Below are 27,247 nucleotides of genomic sequence, written 5' to 3' on the forward strand. Positions count from 1 at the left end.
ATGCCAGCAAGAAACCACCCCTTCAGGAAATACTAAAGGGAGTTCTGCAGGAAGAGAGGAAAAAAAGGACAGGCAGAGTTGGAGGAGAGTGTAAGAGCAACAAAATAGACAAAAAAGAGAAGGAAAAAAAACAAAATATGACAAACACAAGTCCAATCAAATTATGGCTAACATAAATAATTGCTTGAAAGTAATAACAGTGAATGTCAACAGATTAAACTCGCCTATCAAAAGATTCAGACTGGGACATTGGATAAGGAAATATGACTCATCTATAGGCTGTCTACAAGAGACACAACTTAGACCCAGAGATTCATGGAGGCTGAAAGTGAATGGTTGGAAAAAAATCTTACAAGCAAACAATAACCAAAAAACGGCAGGAGTAGCTATATTAATATCAGACAAAATAGACTTTAAATGTGAAACAATTGTGAGTGACAAAGAAGGTACTATGTATTAGTGAAAAGGACATTCTCTCAAGAAGAATGAGCATGCATAAATATTGATGCTCCTAACAAGGGCACCTATAAATATGTGAGGCAAACACAGGAAAAACTAAGTGAAAGAATAGATGTATCTACAATTATAGCGGGAGATTTTAATACACGACTATCAACTCTGGACTGAACATCTCAAAAGAGAATCACTAAAAAAACAAAATATTTGAGCAGTATATTAGAGCAGCTGGATCTAATAGACATATACAGATTATTGCTCCCAAATATAGCAGGATACACATTTTTCTCAAGGGCACATGGATCATTGTCCAAGATAGACCATATGCTAGGTCACAAAGAAAGGCTTAATGAATTCAGAAAGATCGAAATCATACAAAATAATATCTCTGACCACACTGGAGTGAAACTGCAAAGCTGAAAGGGCCAGAGGCCCAGATTTCACACCATTATTTGGAAATTAAACAGCACACTCTTAGAAAAACAGTGGGTCAAAGAGGAAATCTCAAAAGAAATCAATAACTACATTTAAACAAATGATAGTGATAACACAACATACCAAAATTTATGGGATACAGCAAAAGCAGTACTGAGAGGGAAATTTATAGCCATAAATTCATACATCAAAAAAGAAAAAAGAGCAAAAATTGAAGAACTAACTGCACATTTGGAGGAATTAGTAATAAAACAACAAAGCAATCCCACAGGATGAAGAAAGAAAGAAAGAGCAAAGATAAGAGCAGAACTAAATGAAATAGAAAATAAGAAAGCACTTGAAAAGATAAACAAGACCAAAAGCTGGTTTTTTGAGACGATCAATAAAATTGACAAACCCTTAGCGAGACTAACAAAGAAAAAAAGAGAGAAGATGCAAATACACAAAATAAGAAATGAGAAAGGAGATATCACCACCGACCCCACAAAAATAAAGACTATCATAAGAGGATACTTTGAAAAAATATATTTCAACAAAAATGACAATTCAGAGGAAATGGACAAATTCCTAGAAACACATAAGCAGTCTATATTGACGAAAGAAGAAATTGGTGATCTCAACAAACCAATCACAAGTAAAGAGATAGAATCAGTCATTAAAAACCTCCCAACTAAGAAGAGCCCAGGTGAATTCTACAAAACATTCCAGAAAGAACTAACACCAGTTCTGCTCAAACTCTTCCAAAAAATTGAAACAGAAGGAACATTGCCTAACTCCTTCTATGATTCCAAAATTACCCTAGTACCAAAGCCAAACAAAGACACCACAAGAAAGGAAAATTACAGACCAATTTCTCTAATGAACCTAGATGCAAAAATACTTAATAAAATACTTGCTAGTCATATTCTACTTCTAAACTATTATCACATGGAACATTCTAGACTCCTTTCCTTGTTTATCTGTAACCTCCCACTCCACAGTTGGAAACATATTCTCTCAATTGCCATCCTTCGACTTCATTGCTTGATACAGATACAGAAGTAATAGAATTGTTAACCCATACCCTGGAGGGATACAACATTATCAGTTAAGTATAGGACTTATGGACAGTGTGCCCTGACTTCATTGTACAGGCCCCATTTACATTAACTATTACTTCCTTTAGCACCTTTCCCCCATCCCCTTCAGAGAGGGAATGTCACACATTGTAATAAAGTTAGATGGTTCTTGAATATTTTACATTCCATCCTGGATTCCTTAACCTTGTATGTGAATTTTTTCTATGCATACATCAAAGTTCACTCTTCGTATTCAAGTTCAATGGCTTTTATGAATGCATAAAGTCATGCTATGCAGTTATAATATTATACAGAATATTTTCACTGATATAAAATTCACCTATGCTTCACGTAATCAATGCACTCTCTCCCTAAACCAAGTCAAACAATAATCACTAATTTAGTCTCTGTTATTTTGCCTTATCCAGAAGATCATGTAATTGATATCATACATACATAGTGTTTTTTCTTTATTTATTTTAATATTACATTAAAAAAATATGAGGTCCCCATATACCCTCATCTTCCTCAATCCCCTCCTCCCCCCATAACAACAACCTCGTCCATCATCATGAGACATTCATTGCACTTGGTGAATACATCTCTGAGCACCGCTGTCCCTTATGGTCAGTGGTCCACACCATAGCCCGCACTCCCCCACAGTCCACCCAGTGGGCCAAGGGAGGATATACAATGTCCGGTAACTGTCCCTGCAGCACCACCCAGAACAAATCCAAGTCCTGAAAAAGCCCCCACATCACATCTCTTCCTCCCACTCCCTACCCCAGGGGCCACCATGGCCACTTTCTCCACATCAATGCCACATTTTCTTCAATTACTAATCACAATAGTTCATGAATAGAATATCAGTAAGTCCACTCTAATCCATACTCTATTCCTCCATCCTGTGGGCCTTAGAATGGTTGTGTCCACTCCACATCTATATCAAGAGGGCGCTTAGATTCCACATGGATGCTGGATTCAATTCTCCTGCTTTCAGTTGTAGGCACACATGGATCCCTCCTGTGGTGGTTGATCTTCTTCACCTCCATGTTAGCTGAGTGGGGTAAGTCCAATAAACCAGAGTGTAGGAGCTGAAGTCTGTTGAGACTCAGGGCCTGGCTGTCACATTGTCAGTTCCGAGATTCAGGTCCCCTTGATATACACCCAGCACCAACTACAGATCATTTTATTTATTTATTTTTTAGCATCAGTACATCCTATTGTACAGCTCCATTTGTTGTGAAGACCATACTTGCTCCATTGAATTGCATACGTCATCTGTGAAACATCAGTTAAACACAATCATGTTGATATACTGATCCATTTCATCAATAGGATACTGTTTAATTATTGTGTTTTCATAGTAAGTGCTGAATCAGATAGTATGGTTCCTACAAATTTATTCTTCTTCAGTGTTTGTTAGGCTATCCATGTCTTTACTTTTCCACAGAAACCTTAGAATTAATTAGGCAATATCCACAAATGACTTCCTGGTATTTAGTATGAGATTGAGTTGAAAGTATGGATCATGAAAGAAAGAAATGGCATCTCCGCAACTTCATGTCAGGCAATGCATGAAATTACAATTAATTAATTAATTTTTAACTTTTTAATTAGTTGTGTATATGATTCAAAATCTCCCATTTCCATCATTCATGTGAACTTTTTGGTTATATTATATATATTCAAAATATTGTGATAATATCACCTATAAATTATATCTCAACTTTTTTCTTTTTATCACAGTGTGTAAAATGTCTGGATATGAGTTTTGTTGATTAAAATAAAGTCTGAGATAATTTTAGTGGAAAGTATTTCCTTGGCAAAGTGTATTCTGTTATGGACTAGGATGTCTAATCAGCAAAATCTTCAAGTAGAAGCAAGAGCATTTCTTTTCCCTGGCGTATTCGGAAAAAGGACACTAGATCTATAAAAATAAGTAAAACAATTAAGATAGTGTGTTTATAATACAAATTATAGCATTTTATACAATTTCCTTATCACTGCTTATGGCTGAACTTGTATTGATCTGTTGAATTTCCAGCAATTTAGTTATCTATATGGAAACAGAAAATCAGATATGTGTTTCAGAATTTATCCTCCTGGGCCTCTCAGAAGACAAAGAACTGCAGTCTCAATTCTTCGCGATGTTCCTGTCCACATACCTGGTCTCCCTCATGGGAAACATGCTCATCTTCTTGGCCATGCTCTCAGACTCCCACCTCCAAATGCCATGTACCTCTTCTCCAAAACGTCTTTTAAAGGTATCTCTTTCACCTCCAACACTGTCCTAAAGAATCAGCTAAACATCAAGACAGAAAGAAGAACCATAACTTTTGAAAATTACCTCAACTGGGTGTATAGTTTCTTCAATTTTGGAGCAATTATGGAATTCCCTTTCGACTGTGATGGCCTATGTCTGCCCCATGTTCTTCTCTTACCCCCTGCACTATTTGCTCATCATGAATCCCTGGATCTGTGACCTCCTGCTGATGGTGTCCATGTTATTTCATGTTTTAGTCTACTTTTAAAATGCTTAATGGTTCTGAGGTTGTCTTTTTGTACAGAGTTTGAAATGCACCATTTTCTCTGTGAACTTAATCAGGTGGTGCAACGTGCTTGTTCTTCCACCTTCCCCAGGGACCTAGTGATGCCTGTTGCAACTGTGCTGGTGGCTGTTATTCCACTCATGGCACCCCTTTCTCATTCTCTTTCTCTAAAATTGCATTTTCCAGTTTGACAATTTCATCATCTGGGGGCTAGTGTAAAGCATTTTCTTCTTATGGGTGTCACTTCTCAGTATTTTATTGTTTTATAGTATAGGCATGGGAATGTATCTTAGTTCCGCTGCTATGCAAAACTCAAGGGCATATGAAATAGCCTCAGTGAAGTACACGGTGGTCACTTCAATGCTGAATCACTTTATTTGGAGTCTTAGAAACAGGTCATAAAGCAGGCCTTAAATATACTTTTCTTTTGAGAAGTGTTCTTTTTCTTACACATTTCTTTTTTTGTTTAGTGACTTTATTCATAACTGGCAGAAAATGGAAACTACACATTACATTTAATGAGTGAATGGATAAGCAAAATGTGGTATATGCATACAATGAAATATTACACTGCAGAAAGCAGAAGTGGAATTGAGACACATATGAAAATATGGATGAATCTTAAAAATATTATGTTAAGTGAAGAAGCCAGGCACAAAAGTACAAATATTGCATTGTGTCATTTATAAAAACTAAATAAGAAGAATATATTCATGGATTCAAAACTTTAAGTAGAAGTTAATAGAAGATAACAGGAGGGCTGAGAACATTTAATGTATGTATGTAGAAGTTTTAAGTTGACTATAAAAGTGTAGAAATGGATTGATTTAATGGTGACACATTATAGTGTATAGCAGTTGGATTATAAGTGGGAAAGTGGCTGTGAAGGCTAGTCTAGAGCCATAAATTTCAATTGAAAGAAAGCTAGAAAATATTTAGTATTCATAATGTAGTAATGGACATGTAAAAATGTATGAAACATACTTAATGTAAATTATGGACTAAAATTATCTCAATTTTAATATGCTTTAATCAATTTTAACAAAGTTTCCACAGTAAAATAAAGTGTCAACTTTAGGTTGGTACTTGGGAATGCTCTAATTTTTAAATGGTATTTCTGTAAGCCTACAACTTTGTGAACTAAAACACAAAAAGTTTGTAAAGAATAAAATATACTAAAAAAGGTAAAGAGTCAAAGGATGTGAACTAATGATTCAGACAGCAAAATACAAATAACTTATAAACATAAAAATATGCTCAGCTTCATTAACAATCAATGGAAGTGAATCAAAATATCCAGAGAAACTAATTTCTCAATAATTAATTTGACAAATAAAATACAAATCCTTAGAGGTGGTGAAGATATGTTAAATTATGAAAAGTGCAATTTCCAATAGAAAGTGACTTGTCCAATATAGGTCTTACTCTTTTGTTTGGTTTTGGAGTTGCATCCACCAGAGAACAAACAGTCCATGTTTGGGGAACATCGTCCAGAAGTAGGAGTTTAAATCAAAACAACTCCTGCACTCTTGAAGCTTTACCTATTACTAATATCATGTTCTACTAATGTAATGCACGATGATGCCTAAGTGATTTCCTCACGTTAGACAGGCTTGGTTTGAATCCTTCCTCTGCCTCTTCACTATCTCGGGGGGTTTTCTGCTAGATACCTGATTTCTGTATGCCCTTAATTCCTCAACTGTAACAAAGGAAAAATGATACTAACCACATCAAAGTTACAAAAAATTAAATGAGATAATAAATATAACATGCTTAAACAGTGTTAACAATAGGCTGTGTTCTAATTTTCATGGATGATTTTGAAGTATTTTTCCAGGCGCTAGGCTTTTACTAATTCGATAAATCTGTATTTTTCAGGCCCAGACACCACTGTATACTTATCTTCCAGTCCATTTGTCCTTCTATTCAATAAATACTACATGAATGGCATACCAAGATCACTAGTAGACATTGCAGCTACAAAGATGCATGGTATATAGTCCTCTAATAAGGAAATACATACTAGGATGAATTTAGAAAATTCAGGAAATTGGATATGACTCAAGTAAAATGACCCAGATGAAGAGGGAGAAATCTTGGATAAATCCAGAACGCATCTCTTTACATGAGTTCCCAGGGTGACATCCAAAACAGTTTACATCTCATCAATTCAGATGATAAATATAAAATGCATACTCAGAAATTTATTTACATACATTTGAATGTACTTTTAAGTGGAAATTAATTTGGAAACGATGTAACTGATAAGGGTTTAAAATTCAGATTAGACACAAAACTATTAGAACTGAACAAAAGACAAATGATAACAATTTAAAAATGAGCAACATATTTGAATAAATATTTCTCCAGTGAAGATAGAGAAATGGCCAATAAGCACATGAAAAGATGCTCAACATCAGTAGCCATTACGGATGAAGTACTGATACATGCTAGAAGGTTGATCATCCCTGGGCTCATTACGCTAAGTGAAGGAAGCCAAGCACAAAGGGTCAGATATGATATTATTATTTTCATATGAAGTATTGAGAATCAACAAATCCATAGAGTCAAAGTGCAGATTGGTAGATACAATGTCTGAGGAGAGGAGGGGATGGGGAGTGAAGGAGTGAATGCTTAATGGGTCCAGGGTTTCCTTTTAGGATAATGATAGTATCTTGGAACTGTATAAATGAAGTGGTTGAACAACATTATGAGTGCATTAAATGTCGGTGAATTGTTCATTTTAAAATGGGTACTTTTAAGTTATGTGAATTTCACCTCAATAACATTGCTTGGAAATAAAAAGGAATGAAGAGCTGATACATTCTCCAGTATGGATAAACCTTGAAGACGTCATGGTAGCCCAAATAATACAGATACAAGAGATAAATGTATGATCCTGTTCATGGGAAAAGCTTAGTGTAAGTAAATTCTAGAGAAAAAAAAAAATAGTTGATTACTGTTTACAGGGAGACTGAGGCAAGGGGGAAGGAAAATTATTGCTTGAAAGTTTTCAATTTACTCCCAGACTGAGTGGTAGCTGCCTGAGAGCAACTGGGGAGGAGGCCCACATGGCTCTGCAGAGATGTCTGAGCCAGGGGAGCACCAAGGAGCAAGGCAAGTCCTTGAAGGAGGCAAGGCAGCCTGGACTTCTGTATCTGTCTGGCTCCAGGGAATCTGACCAGCGGAAAACATGCAAGCAGCAGCAGGAAAGGCAAAGGTTGTACCTGTCCCTTAGCCTGAACCCAGGAAATCCAAGCAACCCTGCTAGCTGGAAGAGTTGGTGCCCAAGAATGGAAATTCCCTTCCCCAGGATTTGAAGACTGTTCAATCTCCAGAAGCTCAAAGTTCTCAGTGTTGAGCTGGATAGTGAAGGGAAACTACCATCCATTTCCTATTTTCTATAAGTGACATCGTGCATATATACCCTACAATTGGAAGTAGAAGAGAATGTGGTTAATAGTGTTTCCTAATGTGGGATGTTCATTGCCAAAATCTCTTCGTTTTCCCTGGAAATTGTTCTATAGTAACTTCTATTAAAGATCATTATTGGTATATGCAATCATGCTCTACTCTACTCTAACCAGGGAGGCATTGTGCCAGGAAGTGAATGGATGATGTCATGATTAGATGAAGTCTGCTGACCTCTTCTCATTGACATTGTATAAATGAAGTGATGGATTTTACCTGAAACCTGCAAAAATGAGTGGCTTAGATACATTTATAACAAACTGATATAAATTTTTCTATAAGAGGAAAAACTAAGAACACTTATTTGAAAACAAAAATGAGGTCTCATGTTTCAATTTTCTTTCTCCTTAGTTCCTTTCAAACTAAGGTCTTAAAGCTGTGACTGATATTTTTCCCACACTGAACCCTCTCAAGACATAGTTTATTTAGCCTGTGATAAGAATGATGAGGGGAAGACATTGTTAACCTGGAGAGATTTAAGATCAGGGTAAATCTATCATTCCCTAGTTGAATGCTCTGTTTTTGTTCTACATCAAAATATAATCAGCACAGATATTTAGTTTCCGTATTTTAATGTTTAAAGATTATAAAAATTATTTTGCATAAGGTTGTTTATGTATTGTATCTATATGTCAAATTCAAATTAATGGCTTCTATTTATGTTCTAAAGAAAAATGATTAGTAGCACAAAAATTAGTAGCATCCATAGTTGTAACCATATGAGATGAGTGCATTGGTGATAAGTGTCATTTTGTACTTTTTCCCTTAGGCTCACTGCATTGTATTAACCAACTCCTAAATAATTAAGCTGCTCTTAAAAAAACAAAAAAGAAAAAAACAGAAAAACAGGAAGGAAAAGAAGAAAAGGAAGGCAGGAGGAAGGAAGGCAGGATGGATGGATGGATATTTCACTGTAAAATATATGGTATCTAAAAATCTCTATCCAATATCTGTTGACGGGAAAAATCTAATCCAATGGAGGTAGACACTTCATTTCAATAACATTTCATGAGGCATATACTGTCACATTGGATTGCCACATTAAAAAAGTTATTTTTATATAATGGGTGGAATGTATATACTACAACTTTTACACAGTACTAATTTTTTTGAACGGTCAGGTCTTTACTGCAAAATAACCAAAAAAATCTCACAGCATCACTCCCTTAAAAGCATTTCAAAACCCTGCTCAGGACCAGAGTCCCACTCACTAGAACAGATAATTTCATCAAAGCACACTTTAAAAGTAGTGTGTGCTCCTGCCCCCTCAAGGACATGGGGCATTTATGCCTCTGTCCAAGCCGAGGTTGTGGTTGGGGCTGAATGCTGGCTCTGTGGGGTGGGGATAAGGACCAGTTCTCTTGGTTAAGAGGCTCTGGCTTTCTGGTCAGTCTTCCAGTATAAGGATGGAGAAGTTGTGCGGCAGCCTCCTCCTCCTGCACCTCAGCAATTGCTCTTGTAAGGCAAGTTACGTATGTTGTTCACTGGCCTTTTATATCCCCCATTGCAAATTATTTGTGCAACGCTATAGCTTTGTCTGTTAGTGTATATATTCATGTTCTTTTTAAAGTAAATGTTTCACTCAAAGAACTGCAGGTTTGTCCACTCAACTTTGATCTTTGCCATTTAGTTCTTCTCTGTCTTTATAGATGTATTTGAAGGAATGTGTGAATTTTTATCGTAATAGCAAATGATGTTTATCCTTTGTTTTTCAAACTTAGAAAATTCTGCTTATATCAAGTTAATAGATAATTAACTTCTGGGTATTCATTGTGGCTGAATGTTAGAAGAGCATGATGTTAATTCAGCCCAAAGATGCTAAGGATGCTAAGGTGTGCATCGTGAGTGTGTGTGATGTGTGTATTTGATGGGATGTGAGCATTCCTTAGAGCAGGGGTATCTGAGCTCATAAATTCCAATGGTTGTCTCCTATAATACATAGTCTGGAATCTATTCTTAAAAACCCCTTAAGCTAGTCCCATTCAATTTGGTGAATAGCTTTGCAACCAAGTTAATGAAATGTGAGAGGTTCCCCATATGAATAAAGGACTCCTTGAATTTGAAGATTCAAGAGGCTGCCTTGTTCTTAAACTTCCTCTGAAATCATCTCTCTTTACTATCCTCTTAATCATTTTCCTGCCACACTGATCTCCTTGATCACTCTGAACATCTGAAACAAGTCACTTTTAGGGTCTTTTCCCAGGAAGATCTCTTGACTGGGCACAAACTTCCCCTAATGTCCTCATGACTCCTGCCTTCTCTTTGTTTAGGTGCCTCCTTAAATTTCACATCACACATGGGACTTTTCTGAACACCAAGTGAAAAATAGCACCATCAATTCATTTTTTTTTACCTGCATTCTTTTCCTTAAAGCATATGTAAGCAACATATTTGTAATTTGATTATGTTTCTATTGCATGTATTCTCTCTCTAAGAGCAGAAGTTTGGGACTTTTGTTACAGCATTGTGGACTCATTGCCACAACGCTACTAACCTCTCAGTCACAACTCAATATGTATTCCACAAATGAATGAATTTCTCATGTATTTTTAGTGTTCATGAATGCTTGGTAAAGAGCTGAGTTTGGGGGATGGAATTCCTAATCAGCGGTGGCATTAGAAATAGACTAAAGGGATAATATCCTTATAAGTATTCCAGATATTATATTTTTCACTGAAATAACAATGTAGCTTTTCTGTTTGGATAGTGCTATTGTTTTGTGAAAGCTAGCCAAGTTCCTTTCTATTTCTTCTCAGTCTCATCAGCCACATGGGACCTGGAAATGAAACACTTGGGATTTTCAGAGGATCCAGAAGTGCAGCCCTTCCTATTTGGGCTGTTCCTGTTCATTTATCTTGTCACCATCTTTGGTAACCTGCTCATAATCCTCATCATCATCACTGATTCTCACCTCCACACACCCATGTATTTCTTCCTCTCCAATCTGTCCCTTTGTGACATCTGTTTATCCTCCACCACTGTTCCAAAGACGCTGGTGGACATCCATGCACAGAGCAATGTCATAACCTATGCAGCTGCATCACCCAGAATTACTTTTTCATGATCTTTGCAGGGTTGGATGACTTTCTCCTGGCCGTGATGACCTATGACAGCTTCGTGGCCATCTGTCAACTCCTTCAATACATAGTCATTAGGAACCCCCGGATCTGTGTCTACCTGGTTCTGGTGCCCTGGGTCATGAATGTTATGCAATCATGTTTACAGTGGTTAATGGCATTATGGCTGTATTTTTATAACATTTAGAAATCCCACACGTTTTCTGTGAAATTAGTCAGATGGTCCAACTTGCCTGTTCCGACATATTCCTCAATTACTTAGTGATGTATCCTATAGCTGGAGCGCTGGGTGGAGGTTCCCTCACTGGGATTCTTTTCTCTTACTATAAGTTTGTTTCCTCCATATGTGCAAGCAGGAGAATCACATCCATTAGTCATGTGGGATCTTAGCCCCCACTCAGTGGAGAGGTTTATTGGATATCAACATCCCAGGGTCCACAAGATTGTAGAATATAACATGGATTGGAGTGGACTTCCTGGTATTCTACTATAGAACTGCTATGACACCATGGTCCGCACGCTTTGGCAGTGCTCCAGGGTGTATTCACCAAATGCATTGAATGTACCTCACTGATATAAGGGGATGTTGATGTGGGAGGAGCTGCGTGGGGTGGGGATTGGGGTATAAAAGAACCTCTTATGTTTTTTTTTTCTCAATTTTATTTCTTTTTAAAATATTACATTAAAAAATATGAGGTTCCCATATACCCCCCCCATTTCACCCCACTCCTCCCACATCAACACCCTCTTTCGTCATCATGGGACATTCATTGCATTTGGTGAATACATTTTGGAGCACTGCTGCACCACATGGATAATGGTTTACACTGTAGTTTACACTGTCCCAAGTCCACACAGTGGGCCATGGCAAGACATACAGTGTCCAGCGTCTGTCCCTGCAATACCACCCAGGACAACCCCAAGTCCTGAAAATACCGGCACATCATACATCTTCTCCCATCTCCTTACAATGGAAAGGACAAATAGTTTATATTGCTATGATTCTCCCAAAAAGAGTCGGGAGGTCATCAGAGTGGTCACACTTATGCAGGCCACAGCTGGGTCCCAGAGACAGCCAAAGTAGATACAACCCTAGGTTCTGGTTCTCCTGAGGGCTACAGAGACCCACAGGTTCTATGGTCATGCCAGATGGCTCTGGAGTTCAGTGACAAGTCAGGTGGCCTTACTTTGGACTTTGAGTTCCTAAGTGTGATGGAGTTGGACTCAGATGTGACCTTTCTACACATGCCTCCTCTCTTACTTTTACCAGACCTGTGGTTGGGGTTGCTGTATACTCAGGTGTATACCTGGGGTTAGTGTATACTCAGGAGACCTGAATCTCTGGACTTTCCATGTGACAGCCAGGCCCTGAGCCTCAGCAGACTTGCAACTCCTACTCTCGGGTTTATTGGACTTACCCAAGCCAGCTAACCGGGAGGTTAAAAAAGTCAACCAACATACCAGGGAGACAAGAGTGCCTACAACTACAAGCAGAAGAATTGCATCCATCATCCATGTGGAATCTAAGCCCCCTCTCGATATAGAGATGGAATGGACATAAATGTCCCAGGGTCTTACGTTTTTAATGTACCATTTTTTGTAATCTATTTATCTTTAAAAAAAGACAATAAAAATAAAAATATAAATGAAAAAATGGGGGCATTCAAAGGACATAGGAATTTTCTCTATGACTATGTAAAGATGAATACTTGCTATAATATATTTTGTCATAACCTACAAAATTGTTCTGTATAGAGTGTATACTGAAATGTAAACTACAGCCCATGTTTAGTAACAATGCTTCATCAAATTTACCATAGGAATGCAGGTTGTTAATGTGGGAGGGGAGGTTGTGGGCTTACAGGAATCCCCTATACCTATATATATTTTTTAAAAATTTTCTTTATTTTTAAAGTAATTTTAAATAACATTTTTCATTAGTGTGTTACATTTGTTATAATTAATGTGCATATTCTGATGCTTTGCTACTAACCGTGGACTATAGGATACATTATGATTTACACTTTGCAACACACAATTATATTGGTTTATTTATTTATTGTTCTGCTAGATAAAATGCTTTGCTAATGCTTTTCTATACATATATAGAGAGAAGAAGAGAGAGATCGATACAGTAGCTGAATTAACTCAAGCATAAGAAAGCAATACATAGATATATATTTATTTTATTAAAAACCTTTGTTCATAATTGGGAGAATATAAAATAGGGAGAGGATTGGTCTAAAAACAGGAATCCAACTCCTGCATCATAATCCTTTACAATTTATAAACTATAGCTATAAGCTCACCAAGCTGGGAGACACACTGACATACCTGGCCCACCTTTGACCAGAGTCCCAGTTGGATGCTATAAATATATATATATTTACTAAAGTTTGTTAATTGAAAGACTACAAAATAAGTGAAGGATTTTCTATAAACAGGGGTCCAACTGCTATATACCAAACCCTCACAATATGCATACATACATTCTCAAGCTCATCAAATCAGGGGACACAACGACATACCTGGCCCACCTCTTGCCAGAGCCCCAACTGGATGCAAATTAAGTATGTATATGCATATCAAGTTCAATAAGTCTATCCTCTCAATTAGGGTGAGAAACAGGAATAATATAACCAGTCAAAAGTTTAAATCAATATTCATTTGAGTCACAAAATAATGGAAAAATAGAACAGCCTTACATGAAAACTCAGTGACATTTAATTCATGCCTGGGACTTCCCAAAGCAGCAGCCCATACCGGAGTCTTGATTGAAAGCAACAAATCAATGAACTTGATACTATAAATGTCAACTTGCAAATACTGCAATAATTCCTGAGAAAGTGGTCAGCTTTCCCAGGAAGGAAAACCATAGTCCCTGGGCAGTACTTTCCAAGGTTGATGCATCAATTCTTGAGAAAATGTCAAGGTTTCCCAGGGAGGATCATAAAACTCCCCGAAATGCACCCTATATTTTCTTATTTGCTATAAAACTTGCACAATGTACCCACTGCTCTAGTTCTCATCACTCCTCCTGAAATATGAAAGTGCTGACTAGCAAAGCATTGCTCTGCTGATTAATAACGCTTCCTGCATGATATTTTCACTTTTATTTTTGAACAACACTCACTACATTTTTCCCAATAAATTTTTGTTTACTTTTAAATACGCTTAGATTGCATAAATTCGGATTCCCTAAATTTTTATATAACCCTTGTGTAATCAAACACTTCTTTAAATATAAAAATAAAAAATAAATAAAATAAAGCAAGGCAGCCAACTAAATGGGAGTATTTGAAAGTATTTGAAAACCACATATCCAGTAGGGGATTATTTCCTTACTATATAAATATATCACATATCTAGATGTAAAAGGACAAGCAGTGCAATTTAAAAATAGGCAAAAGACCTAAGTAGACTTTTTTCCATAGAGGAAATTAAAATGGTGAAAAAGCACATGAAAAAAAGTTTAATATCACTAGCTATTAGGGAAATGCAAATCAAAACTTCAATGAGATATTATCTCTTACCTCATAGAATGATCATTAAAGAAAAAATAATCTACTGTAAGTGCTGGAGAGGATTTGGCATGTAGGACCACTCTGCCGCTGTCGGTGGGGATGTAGAACAGGGCCGCCTCTGGAAGCCAGTTTGGAGGTTCCTTATTAAGCTCAACTTAAATTGCTGTATGATCCAGGAATTCTTCTAGAAGGAGTATGTCCAGAAGAACAAAATATAAGACACAAACCGACATTGACACACCCGTGTTCATAGAGGCATTATTCACTGTAGCCAAGAGGTGGAAAAAAACAATTGTCCATCAACTAATGAGTAGTTAAACAGAATGTGAATATGGTACATACACGGGATGAAATACTATGCTGCAAGAAGAAGAAATGAAGTTGGATGGATATTACAAAATTGATGAACCTTGAGGACATTATGCTGAGTGAAATAAGGCAGACATAAAAGGACAAATATTACATGGTCTCACTAATATGAACTAAATTTAAAGTATAAAAATATCAAATTAAAACCTAAAGTATAGGTTACTAGGAAATAGCAGGAAGACTGAGTAGAGATACTCATGTTTAATGCATGTTTTATTAGCTTGACTGTAAAAGTATAGAAATAGAGTTGATGTTAAAACATAGGAGTATAAAAAACAGAGATGGTTTATAAGTGTGACTGGCTGGGAGGGGTAATGTAGGGGTGGTAAATATCAATTGAGAGAAAGCTGGATAATAATTTAGGGCCTGAATAATGTAGTGAATCTGGTGGTGGATGATAACTGTGGCTAATAGTTGAAATACAAGAATGTTCATCAATGAATGAAAACAAATATATGGCATTACAAGGTAGTAGGAATGTGGTGATGCATGGGAAAATACAATTAATGAAATTTATGGACTGTAGTTAACAGTTATATGGTAATATTCTTGCAACAATGCCAAAGAAGTTACTATGCCAATATTAAAGCTTTTATTAATAGGGGATGTACAGAAAAATATACCAAATATAAACTATAGACCGTAGTTATTAATAGTGTTAATATGTTGATGATATTTTTTCATAAACTATAACAGATGTTCTACAAAAGTGAAAGGTGGAGGTGGAGGGGTGATACCCAGGAATTCTGCACATTATGCATGATTGATTTGCAAGTTCACAACTTCTCTAACTGATTAAAAATATATAAGGAAAAAGGTTGAAAATTCTCCAAACATACTAAAAATCAACATTTTTAGTTCATCTGATTTTATGGAATTTAAAGCAACTCATTCCTTGGATTTTTCTTTGGGCTATTCCTGTCCTTTCCTCTATTATTTATAAAGTTAAATCTTGGGTCTCTTTTTAACAACCTAGTTGGTAATTTTAAATTTGTTTAGTTAAAACTGACATACACTCAGTTACGTGTATTAGTGATTTGGATTTTACTTTATATGTTTCTTACCTCACACATTTATGTCATCAGAGGTGATTGTATCTATGCTTATTTTTGAAATGCTCCCATGGAAATTAATTTACAGTCATGTTTTACAGGGTTTTGTAAATGAAATCAGCCACAAGATTTCATTACTTACTATTTATTTTCAATCATAACAAATTTAGTAAATTTTCCCATTCATCCTATTATGAGTTCCTAGACTGTTAGACTATATCCTACAAACTTTGCATGCACAATACCTAATACAGTTTTTGGTATGGGGTTTATGTTCAGTGTATATTTGCTGAATGGAGAAACAAGGATGGGTGGGTAATTAAATATGTATTGGAATCTACACCAGAGAAATAGGAACATATTGAATTAACAAAAGCTTTTCCAGTAGAAAAGAGTTCAACTCTATTGAACAATAATAACCATGATACTACCTCTTTAGAAAAACTGTTCAACATTTTCTACACATTGCCTAAGTGATTTCTTGCAAAAAGCCTTTTATCTGGCCAATTCAATTTTCCATTATTTACAGATGAGGGAATAAGAGATTATCAAAAAAAGGGAGCCAGCTTAATGTTACAGCTTTGGTGAGCAGAGAGAGGCAAGGTCAAACCCAGGGCAGCTAAATCAAAGCAAATGTCTTTTGCATCATTAATTTGACTCTAAGACTTAAAATAGAAATAGGTTTATTGGACTTACCCCACTCAGCTAACATGGAGTTGAAGAATGTCAACCACCACACCATGGAGCCTAGAGTGCCTACAACTGAAAGCAGGAGGATTGCATCCAGTATCCATGTGGAATCTAATCCCCCTCTTGACATAGATGTGGAATGGACACAACCAATCCAAGGCCCACAGAATGGAGGAATACAGTAAGGTTTAGAGTGGACTTACTGATATTCTATTCATGAACTATTGTGGTTAGTAATCAAGAAAATGTGGCATTGGTGTGGAAAAAGTGGCCATGGTGGCTGCTGGGTGCAGGGAATGGGAGGAAGAGATGAGATGTGGAGGCATTTTCGGGACTTGGAGTTGTCCTGGGTAGTGCTGCAGGGACAATTACCGGACATTGTAGAACCTCCCATGGTCCACTGGATGGAACGTGGGAGAGTATGGGCTATGATGTGGACCATTGACCATGAGGTGCAGCGATGCCCGGAGATGTACTCACCAAATGCAATGGATGTGTCATGATGATGGGGGAGAATGTTGCTGTGGGAGGAGTGGTGGGGTGGGGGCAGTGGGGGTGAATGGGGACCTTATATTTTTTGAATGTAATATATTTTAACAATGAATTAAAAAAATAAAATAAAATAAAAAAGGAAATAGTTAAACATCAAAGGAATTCTTTCTGAATTAGGAAATTTGATTTCCTTAAATATATCATTTTGCCTTCTTTGAGTAAAAGTGAATTTGGGGCTATTTTCACTTGTGAATATTTGTATTAATTCTTCCTAAGGGGAGTTCGGTTTATATCCCTTCATCATTTTTCTTCAGAATTATTTTTCCTCATTGGATTAGCAGACCTATTTTTATATCTACATTTGTATTAATATAATGCTTGGCATATTCTAAATATAGCCACTAGTTTTTCATTTTCATTTTATTTTCTTCATGATGTTTTTTGTTTCAACAACTATCGGTACTTTATTGGTGAAAACATGAATCCAGATGGTATAGTTGCTCTCCTGGACTACCATGAGAATTGTGTGACCCCAGATACGATTTTCTTTAAGGATGGTGTAGAAATGGAGAAATGTTCATAAATTTGGCCATTGCTCTTTTTGACATGCAGGTTTTTATTATACTTGTGTCCATCAATTATGGCCTTTCGTATGTCCTTTGTATATCTTTTTTTTTAATCTTTTTTTTAAATTGATTTTGTAAAAATATTACATTAAAAAAATATATGAGGACCCCTTCAACCCCACCTCCCACCCCACCACTACCCCCCCCCCCCCCCCAGCAACACTCATTCCCATCATCATGACATATCCATTGCATTTGGTAAGTACGTCCCTGGGCACCTCTGCACCTCATGGTCAATGGTCCACATCATGGCCCATACTCTCCCCCATTCCATCCAGTGGGCCCTGTGAGGATTTACAATGTCCGGTGATTGCCCCTGAAGCACCATCCAGGGCAGCTCCAATTCCCTAAGATGCCTCCACATGTCGTCTCTTCCTGCCATTCCCCATACCCATTAGCCACCATGTCCACTTTTCCCACTCCAATGCCACCTTTTCTCTGTGGACATTGGATTGGTTGTGTCCATTGCACCTGTATGTCAAGAGGAGCCTCAGATTCCTCATGTATACTGGATGCAATCCTCTCGCTTTCAGTTGTAGGCACTCTAGGCTCCATGTTATGGTGGTTATCCTTCTTCAACTCAATCTTAGCTGAGTGAGGTGAGTCCAATAAATCAGATTGTAGGTGCTGGAGTCTGTTGAGGCTCAGGGCCTGTCTATCACATTGTCAGTCCAGAGATTCAGATCCCCTAAATATATTTTAAACCCTGACACCAACTACAACTCCAGCACAGTAGCATGAAAGTCTTAAGAAGAGAGGTCCCATCTGAGTCCAGATTCATCAAGCATAAACACCAGCTCCAAAGAAGGGCCATCTGACATGGCAGTTAACCCCATCTGCCATGACCATAGCACCCATGGGCCTCTTTAGCCCTCAAAGGAACCAATACCTGGGGGTTGTATCTACTTTATCTGTCTCTTAGACTCTGCTCAGTTGTGCATAAGGGCAATCCTTCTGACAGCCTCCAGACTCTTTTTTAGAGACTCGTAGCCATATAAACTCATTTCTCCTTTCCATTTCCCCCTTAGATTAGGTCAAACATTTTAAAGTCATGTTATTTTATGTAGATAGGGATATTCTGCTGATCCGCATTGAACCTTCCATTCAAGGTCATTCTCCAGTTGTATCATCAGTTGGTAGTTGATAGTGATCCCTCGGTGCCAGGGAGGCTCATCCCCAGGTGTCATGTCCCACGCTGGGGGGAAGGCATTGCATCTACATGCTGAGTTTGGCTTCGAGACTGGCCACATTTGAGTAACATGAAGGCTGTCAGGAGGAAATTCCCAGGCGCAATGCTGCTCTAGGCCTTGTTCTTATTTCAGGCATATCAGCTCAGAAGCATAGTCATTAGCGTCAGGGGCTCACTGTTGGACCCTCGTTCCTTCCCGGTCCTTGCCACTGCACCTGGGAGACTGTCGCTGCTCCCCTAGGGACCACGACAGAGCACCACTGGCCAGGAACCCAGTACCCCCCCAGCTGTAGTTTTTAATTTTTGCGACTATGAGTATATCCAAACATTACCATGCACCCTGGACATATGTCCTGTATAGCTCCCTGTCAGCCATACACCTGTCAATAGTATCCTATACCAGTATTCCTCCGTTGCCATTGTTGAACCACTCTGTGATCCAGAACTTCCTGAAAATTGAAGCCCAATATAATGTCAGGATCCCTTACTAGCAAAATGGCATATAGCGATGGGTTTAAAGGTTAGATATAGAATAAATATTGACTTGGGAAAAAATCTACATCCTATCTTTTTCTTTTTTTTTTTTTCCCTAATTATTGAACTTCTCTTATATCTTTTATCTGGAGTTACCTATATTTTCTTTTAGAAGTCATATGTGGGTTTTCATCTCCCAATTTCAAATAACTACAGTTATTAGTGTCAAGTAATATCTGTTATGTGACCGATAAGGCAAACATGTATTTTCCTAACTTAAAAAATAATTTTAAAGGTAGACACAGGAGCCTAATGTTGAGCACAAAATCTACACAAAAGAATGCACATAGTGCGATTCTTGTTTCTAAAGTTTTAAAATGTCCAAAATTATATAAGCTGTTAGAAGCTTGTGTAATGCTTGCCCTGGTAGCATTATTTGTGCCTGAAATTGAAATAACATAAGCTTTGTGGGAAGGAAGGGTTTTTATGTCCTGACTTTTGTTCTAATTCTTTTTCTGAAATATGTTTATGCTTAGAAAATTTATTAAACTTGTTAATATATATCCATATGTATGATAATCCTCAAAAAAATGAATTTAGAACACATGTGATGCACTCCCCTTTTGCTTCTTCTACTCTTGACTCTTCTCCTACTCTTCCATCTTGGAATATGGATTCACTGTCTAGAATTACAGCTGCTACACTGTCACCATGAAATTGAAAATCACACATTGAGGAAGCAGGCGTGGAATGTAATTTTTTGTGTTTTTGTTTATATTTTAATGTTATATTAAAAAATATGTGAGGTCCCCATATACCCCCCACCCCTGTTACCCCACTCCTCCCCCCATAACAACCTCCTCCATCATCATGAGACATTCATTGCATTTGGTGAATGCATCTCTGAGCACCGCTGCTCCTCATGGTCAATGGTCCACAGAGCTGCTGTACTAGCCCGGACTCCCTAAACTTAACCGTGTGACATATATATATATACATGGTTTGCTTTAGTTACTGTCAAAAATCCTTCATTTTAGCACCGTATTACTTCCTGCTCAATGTGGACCCTAAGTAGATACACTATTCATGAGAGATTACAGAATATTTGCAAAATGCTCTTCCAATAAAAAGTTGATGTGTTTTGAAAAGGTTATATTTCATGTGTGCTTTGTAATGATCAGGTCAATTGTATTCCATTTTGTACTAGATGAGTCCTGCACACAAATAATGTTTTTGAAAATCAGAAGATGTCTAGAGGAAAGCAATGAAAATAGTGAAAAATCCAAAATCATTCCATAAAGGAATCCAATGAAGAAACACACAATCAAAATTTTTGCATTAGTGAGGCCTTAGGAGATATCATACTTACGTTCATCTATGAAGGAAGCTGCGTTCTACATGAAGCCAATTCAACATCACCTCCTGGTAACCATGGAATCCCCAGTCACTGCCATCTCTCAAACCCTCCCATTTAGGGCAGGGATACATCCTGCCAAGTAACAGGGTCTAAGAATCAAAGCTCTCCCATGATTCCAATTCCTTAGTCTCTGTACTGTATTTGAAGTTCAAATGTGAACTCCACTCTGTAGCATATTCTGATTTCCTGAAAGGAAGGATCTACCATCTCCCGTCCTCAATCATTCCCAGAACCAGGCTGAAAACCTTATGAATAAGTTGGAAAAAAATCTCAGGGAAAAGAAAAAGCACTATCTTTGCCAGAACCAGGACCTTCATTTACCTGAGCATTGCAGGGACCATGGTCCACTAGGCCTATCATCATTAACGTGGTAAATCACATGATTGGAGTTCCTGTTTTCTGTAAAATCTGATGTCAGTGATAGACACCAATCTAAGCACCCCTGATTTGTGTTTGCACCCCAATGATGTGTACATCAACATCATGAATAACTCCCACATTAGGTAGATGATGCAGTGATAACCAAGCCCACCACCCTTGAGGCTCACTATTCCAAGAGTGGTCCATGTTCTAACAGCTTCACACTCACCTGGAAGCATCCTAAAAAATTCATACTCTAGCACCTGAGCCCAGACCTACTCAATCAGGATTTACATTTTAGCAACATCTCAAGGTGATGCCTTGGAACAGTAAAATTTGCGATTGAGTGGAGTAAGCCAGGAGTGAGTAAAGGTAAAACTATTCAGAGAATTGAAGATAGATAGAAAAAGCCATTTTGGGTAGGTGAGAAAAGCAATTAAGTATGATAAAAGTCTGTGATATTCTAAGTGATCAGAAAAGTTAGACATAAAAAATACCCTGGCTATTATTGCTTTATTGAAGAAAAGGAGGCTTATCATGGGGAAAATCTAAAAATATTCCTTCGGGGGAGTAATGCAAGAAGGATTGAGAAACCTAGAGATACAGAATGAGATGAAGTGGGGGTGAGTAGTGCTTTCCACAAGAGAGAAGAAATGGCCATTTACAAAGAGTCCTGTACTGTGTCAGTCTCCAGATGTGGGTCGGGATGCTGCATTCACTGCCTTCCATTCTCAATCTACTCTTCTTCTTGTTCAGAAATTCAATACCAAAGGTTCTCTTTCTCACAACTAAAACCTTCTCTCTCTCCAGTGTTTGTCTTTGTTTTGCCAGCAATTGTCAGCTTCCCCTCTCTTTCCCATCGTATGCACACAATCACTAAGACATGCACCAGGATTTTAAAGAAACATGATGGTCGTAGTCCCCAAAGGAAAGTCACCAAATTCCCTTCAACAATAAAATGGACAGATAAACTGGTGTATGCTATATGAACTTTAGCATGGTTGGTCTGCAAACCCATAGAGGAAATATAGAGATAACACAGATTCTTCATCTTTGGGGGAATCACTCATATACCCAGAAAATATAAGTTAAATCCTGACATGCAAGCCTCCTTCTGTGATATTATTTGTAGACAGGGCGCTATAAGATCTTGCAATTAATTCATGTAGGCCTCATTTAAGAATATGTTCTCTACAAATTCTATGTACATGAGGCCAAGTTAAATCAAGGTGGACTTTAATACATACTTCTTGGCTCTTTATAAACAAACATAATACAGAGAGGGTCAGTTGAAGTCAGAAGCAACAAGTCAGAGATGAGGCAGATCATAATGTGACACAGACAGAAATGCAAGCCAGGCAGACCTAAAGACTGTGTAAGCCGGCAACAGAATGGTACAGGCTTTGGGAGGAAATATATTCTGCATTTAACTGGATTTTGGTCTTCTGACTTCCAAAGCTAAGGCAGAAATATTCTTATTATTAAGCTGAACATCCTGAGGTTTGCATCATAATAACTTCAAATTTAAAATGTCATTTTTCTCAGAATCCCTGTCCTTTCAGTGTTACTCTGTCTTTCCTGCCACCATTGATTCTAAGAAGTACTTAAAATATTCATTTTCTATAGTCCAAGAGTATGTGATTGAAATGCTGGTGCCACAAGAGGCCTTGGAGTGTTTCTGCTGCTCAACTTGGACCCTGAGTCATTCATATGAACAATTCCTGCTAGAGGATGAAAGGGCATTTGGATCAAAGACCAGTAGATTCAGTCAAAGTCAGTTGGACCTCCCTAAGGCTGGTCAAGGCTCCAATATATAAGGGATCACAGACAAGATCTGTAGAGCCTTCCCAAAGCTGATCACACATTCTGGATGGCCCTGCCGAGATCAAATAACTCCAAACCATTGAAACTCATGCAATATTTAAAGTATCTTACTAAACCATTTACTTATGTGATGGCTTACTATGCATCAACATAAATTATATCTGCTGGTTGATATAATATTGAATGGGAATGGAAATGGATCATTTAGAATGGTTGGCTGAAGCATATTTTCAGTATTACTTCAACTGTTTGCAGACAACAATTGTGGCCACCATGTGATTCATTTGATTTGCAGACACCTGTATTCAAATGACACTATCATTAATGTTAGCTTCCTGATAATCTGTGGTGTTTGCAAGGATGTGGATATCTGTACAGTAATAGCTCATGGCTCTGAATCAGAATGTTCCCTTGAAAAGACATTATTATTCAGATTTTCAAACTCTTGCATATAGTCATATTTCAACAATATATAGAAGAGAGCACTGAACAAAAAGAAAGAAATGGATGGTCATGGAAATAGCGAGGTTTTAAATTACCTACTTTTAAAATTTATGATATAATTTTGAAAAAGGGCAGATAATCTGTTGACAAGACAACAAAGAGTTGAATTTATAAACAACTCTGGAACTATTCAAACGAAAACAGAAATGTGATACAATAAAATAATGTGCAAAATGCAACCCACACCTGGACTCCATTAAATAAAGTTCTTAAACATGGACATGAGCCTTTCATACCTTAAGGAGCAAATTTTAATCTCCAAATATAAAAATGTTGCGCTAAAAACACAATATATGATTACAATTTTTATTTCATTATATTTGAGATCATCTTGTTCTTAGACAGGTCAACTTCCTTGATCTGAGAAAAGAAAGCAAATTTCTGACACTGAGGGTATAAAAGCTGCTAAAACCAAATTTACATCTGCCACAGGACAAATGACACTTTGCAGTCTTTCCTTTCAAAGCATTTTTTTCAGAGCCTGCTTTATGTCTTTATTCCTCAGACTGTAGATGTAGGGGTTCAGCATGGGTGTGACCACAGTGTACATCACTGCAGCTGCTGCACCTGAATGTGTATCACGTGAAGAAGCAGGACTGAGGTAAACTCCTATGCTCGTACAATAAAATAAGGAGACCACCAAGAGATGAGATGCACAGGTAGAAAATGCTTTATACTTCCCCTGAGCTGATGAGATTGCACGTATGGAGGAAACGATCTTATAGTAAGAAAAAAGGACACCAACTAGGGGACCCCCACCCAGGGCTACTGCTACAAAATATGTCACTAAGTAATTGCGGAAGGTGTCAGAACAGGCAAGCTGGACCATCTGACGAATATCACAGAAAAAGTGTGGAATTTCCACATGTGTACAAAAGGACAGCCGTAGCACCATTAGCCCCTGCAAACAGGATTGTGTAAGACTCAAGGTCCAGCACCCTAGAACAAGCAGGACACAGATCTGGGGGTTCATGATGACTGTGTAATGCAGGGGGTGACAGATGGCCACGAAGCGGTCATAGGCCATCACAGCCAGGAGGAAGTCATCCAACCCTCCAACGAGCAAGAAAAAGTACATCTGGGTGATGCAGCCTGCATAGGTTATGACTCTGCTCTGAGTCTGGATGTTCACCAGCATCTTTGGGAGAGTGGTGGAGGATAAACAGATGTCACAAAAGGATAGGTTGGAGAGGAAGAAGTACATGGGTGTATGGAGGTGGGAGTCTGAGATGATGGCCAGGATGATAATCAGGTTCCCAAAGATGGTGACCAGGTACATGGACAGGAACAGCCCAAAGAGGAGGGGCTGCACTTCTGGATTCTCTGAAAATCCCAGGAGACAAAATTCTGAGATCTGTGTTTCATTTCCAGGTCCCATGTAGCAAATGTGACTAACAAGAAATAGAATGCATCTTGGGTAGTTTTCACATAAACAAGCAGCAATATCAAAATAGAAATGCTATGAACTGTCTATTTCAGTGAAAATTTGATCACTGTATCATTTGTATGAATCTCATGCCTTTAGGGTATTTCTAGTACCACCTCTGATTAGGAATTCCATCCCCAAAACCCTTCACTAAGGATTCATAAACTCTTTGGATTTTATGAGAATTTCATTCATTTATGGTATGTGTGTGTATATATATATACACACACACATATACATACACACACCATATAAAGTCACAACTTAGTTGTGACTAAGACCAAGTATATTTGATGCTATGGGTCTGCAATGCTGTAACATAAACGTCCCAACATTCTGAAAGTAAAAAATATATGCAAATAAAAGTGTAATCTTATTATAAATCAGCTGTTTATAGTTATTTCAAGAAAAAGAAAGCAGGTAAAAACAGAAGGAAGTGAGGTTGCTGTTTTTCATTTGTTGTTCAAGAAATTCCAATATTCAAGGTGAAATTTGAAGAAGCAACTCAAATAAGAGAAGGTGGGAGCCATGGGGACATAAGAGAAAGTCTGTGCCTAGCAGAGAATATCCAGGAATAACATTCTTATAAATAACTTTTTTCAAATGCTCAGGGTGAACAAGGAAGCCAGTGTATCAGGAAAATGAATAAAAGGACTGTGAAGAGAGATTGATTTATTGAAGGTTTAAGAACACGTTGGACTTCTTCCTGCCAAAATTTCTAACACAGGAAGTCCATTATCCATACAGCGAAAACTCTCACACTTCATTAATTTGGTTGCAAAACTATCTCATCAAAAGTAATCAGACTAGTCCTGGTGGCAGTTTTGTCAGATTGTGTCCAGACTCTGCTTTATAGGAGACAGTTAATAGAATATTCGATCTCAGGTAACTCTGCTGGTGCAAGGCTGTGCCCAGAACACCAAAGTCTCTTCAACCTGAAAATGCACCCTTATCCCCAATGCCAGAGTAAGTATGCAGGCCCCATCACAAATTTGGCTTGGTCAGAGCCATGATTGTCCAGGTCCCTGAGTGGACAGGAGTCCACACTCTTTTAAAAATAATATTTTATGAAATAAACTGTTCTAGTGAGTTGGTCCCTTGTCCTGAGGAGTGTTTTGCAATGCCTTGAAAAAAGTGCTGCTGTGTGATTTTTAAACAATTTTGCATTAAAGATCTTATCTTTTAAAAATATATATTGCCACTTAAAAGTTGTAGTATATCCATTCCACTCATTAAATAAAAACTTTCTTTTTATGTGACTATCCAATTAGAGGGGATATGTCTCATGAAATGCTGTTGAAAGGAATTATCTACCATCTTTGGATTGAATATTTCTCATAAATAAAGGCACTTGCTTAAATGCACCTCATCTTAAATATTAAAAAAAAAAAAAAAAACAACCAAAAACACTGCCTCAGTTCACTGCACATTCTGCCTCTGCTTATATCCCACTTCCCTATTGCCACTTAACCATAAATCTCCTTGGCTAGACATTTACCATTTCTTGTAACTGGTTAATCCCTGTCTTTCTTCTCTCTTCTAAATGGGATTCCATTCTCATCTCTTACTTATCCACAAAGAGCCCTGCATTACTGACTCAAATAGACAAATCTCTTTTTTAACATAAAAATTTTTAAAAAATCATTAACTAAGCAAGCTGGAAAATAATTGCAAGAATCTCTGAGCACTGTGCTAGGCTGGATTTGTTCCCAGATGAGCTCAAACCCAAGCTTTTGACTTCCTTTCACCCTGACTCTTTCCTATAGGTTCTACTGAGCTCTCCTACTCACCTGGATGGACTCTGTAAGTTGGTCTCTCAGCAAAAGTCAAAATTCTTGCCTGGGTGGTTGGTGATGAAAATGAAGCTCTATCCCTAGACAGGACAGCAGGAAAGGGTCAGGCATCTGTTCCCAAACTTGACTTAAAACCCCAGAGGAAGTATCCATGTGCTGTCCAGCCTGGAATACAAGATAGCTGAGTGCAGCAGAGAAGAAACTTATAGCTTCTCTATATCTGCTCATTAGGCACCTTGTTTCTCCAATCTCTGAACAATCATTTCCCTGTGGAACAAGGTCAGGGCAGAAAGTTTTACTACTTGCTTCTCAGTTCTCCATGCAACAGTTATGAGTCAGGGGAATCCAACTTTATTTATTCTCCTCTAAACACTCTCTTGTCTTCTCTATTTCTTACCTGGTAGCAACTTACGCCATCCATTGACTTAAAATTTACTCATCACTCATGCATAAACACA

At 37.6% G+C, this 27,247-nt stretch overlaps 1 protein-coding gene across 1 annotated transcript; it reads right to left on the reverse strand.

The window, feature by feature from the left end:
* Window positions 1-24,030: 24,030 nt before the first annotated feature.
* LOC101445943 (olfactory receptor 7A5-like) lies at window positions 24,031-24,948 on the reverse strand. Its single transcript, XM_004463755.2, has one exon. The coding sequence runs from the start codon at window positions 24,946-24,948 to the stop codon at window positions 24,031-24,033; it is 918 nt and encodes a 305-aa protein (XP_004463812.2).
* Window positions 24,949-27,247: the final 2,299 nt, after the last annotated feature.

The sequence above is a fragment of the Dasypus novemcinctus genome, chromosome 30 (genome assembly GCF_030445035.2).
Source record: "Dasypus novemcinctus isolate mDasNov1 chromosome 30, mDasNov1.1.hap2, whole genome shotgun sequence".
Lineage (NCBI taxonomy): Eukaryota > Metazoa > Chordata > Mammalia > Cingulata > Dasypodidae > Dasypus > Dasypus novemcinctus.

What these genes read in the sequence shown, in the direction of transcription:
- LOC101445943 (XM_004463755.2), bottom strand. Translation starts at nt 24,948, where the DNA reads ATGGGACCTGGAAATGAAACACAGATCTCAGAATTTTGTCTCCTGGGA.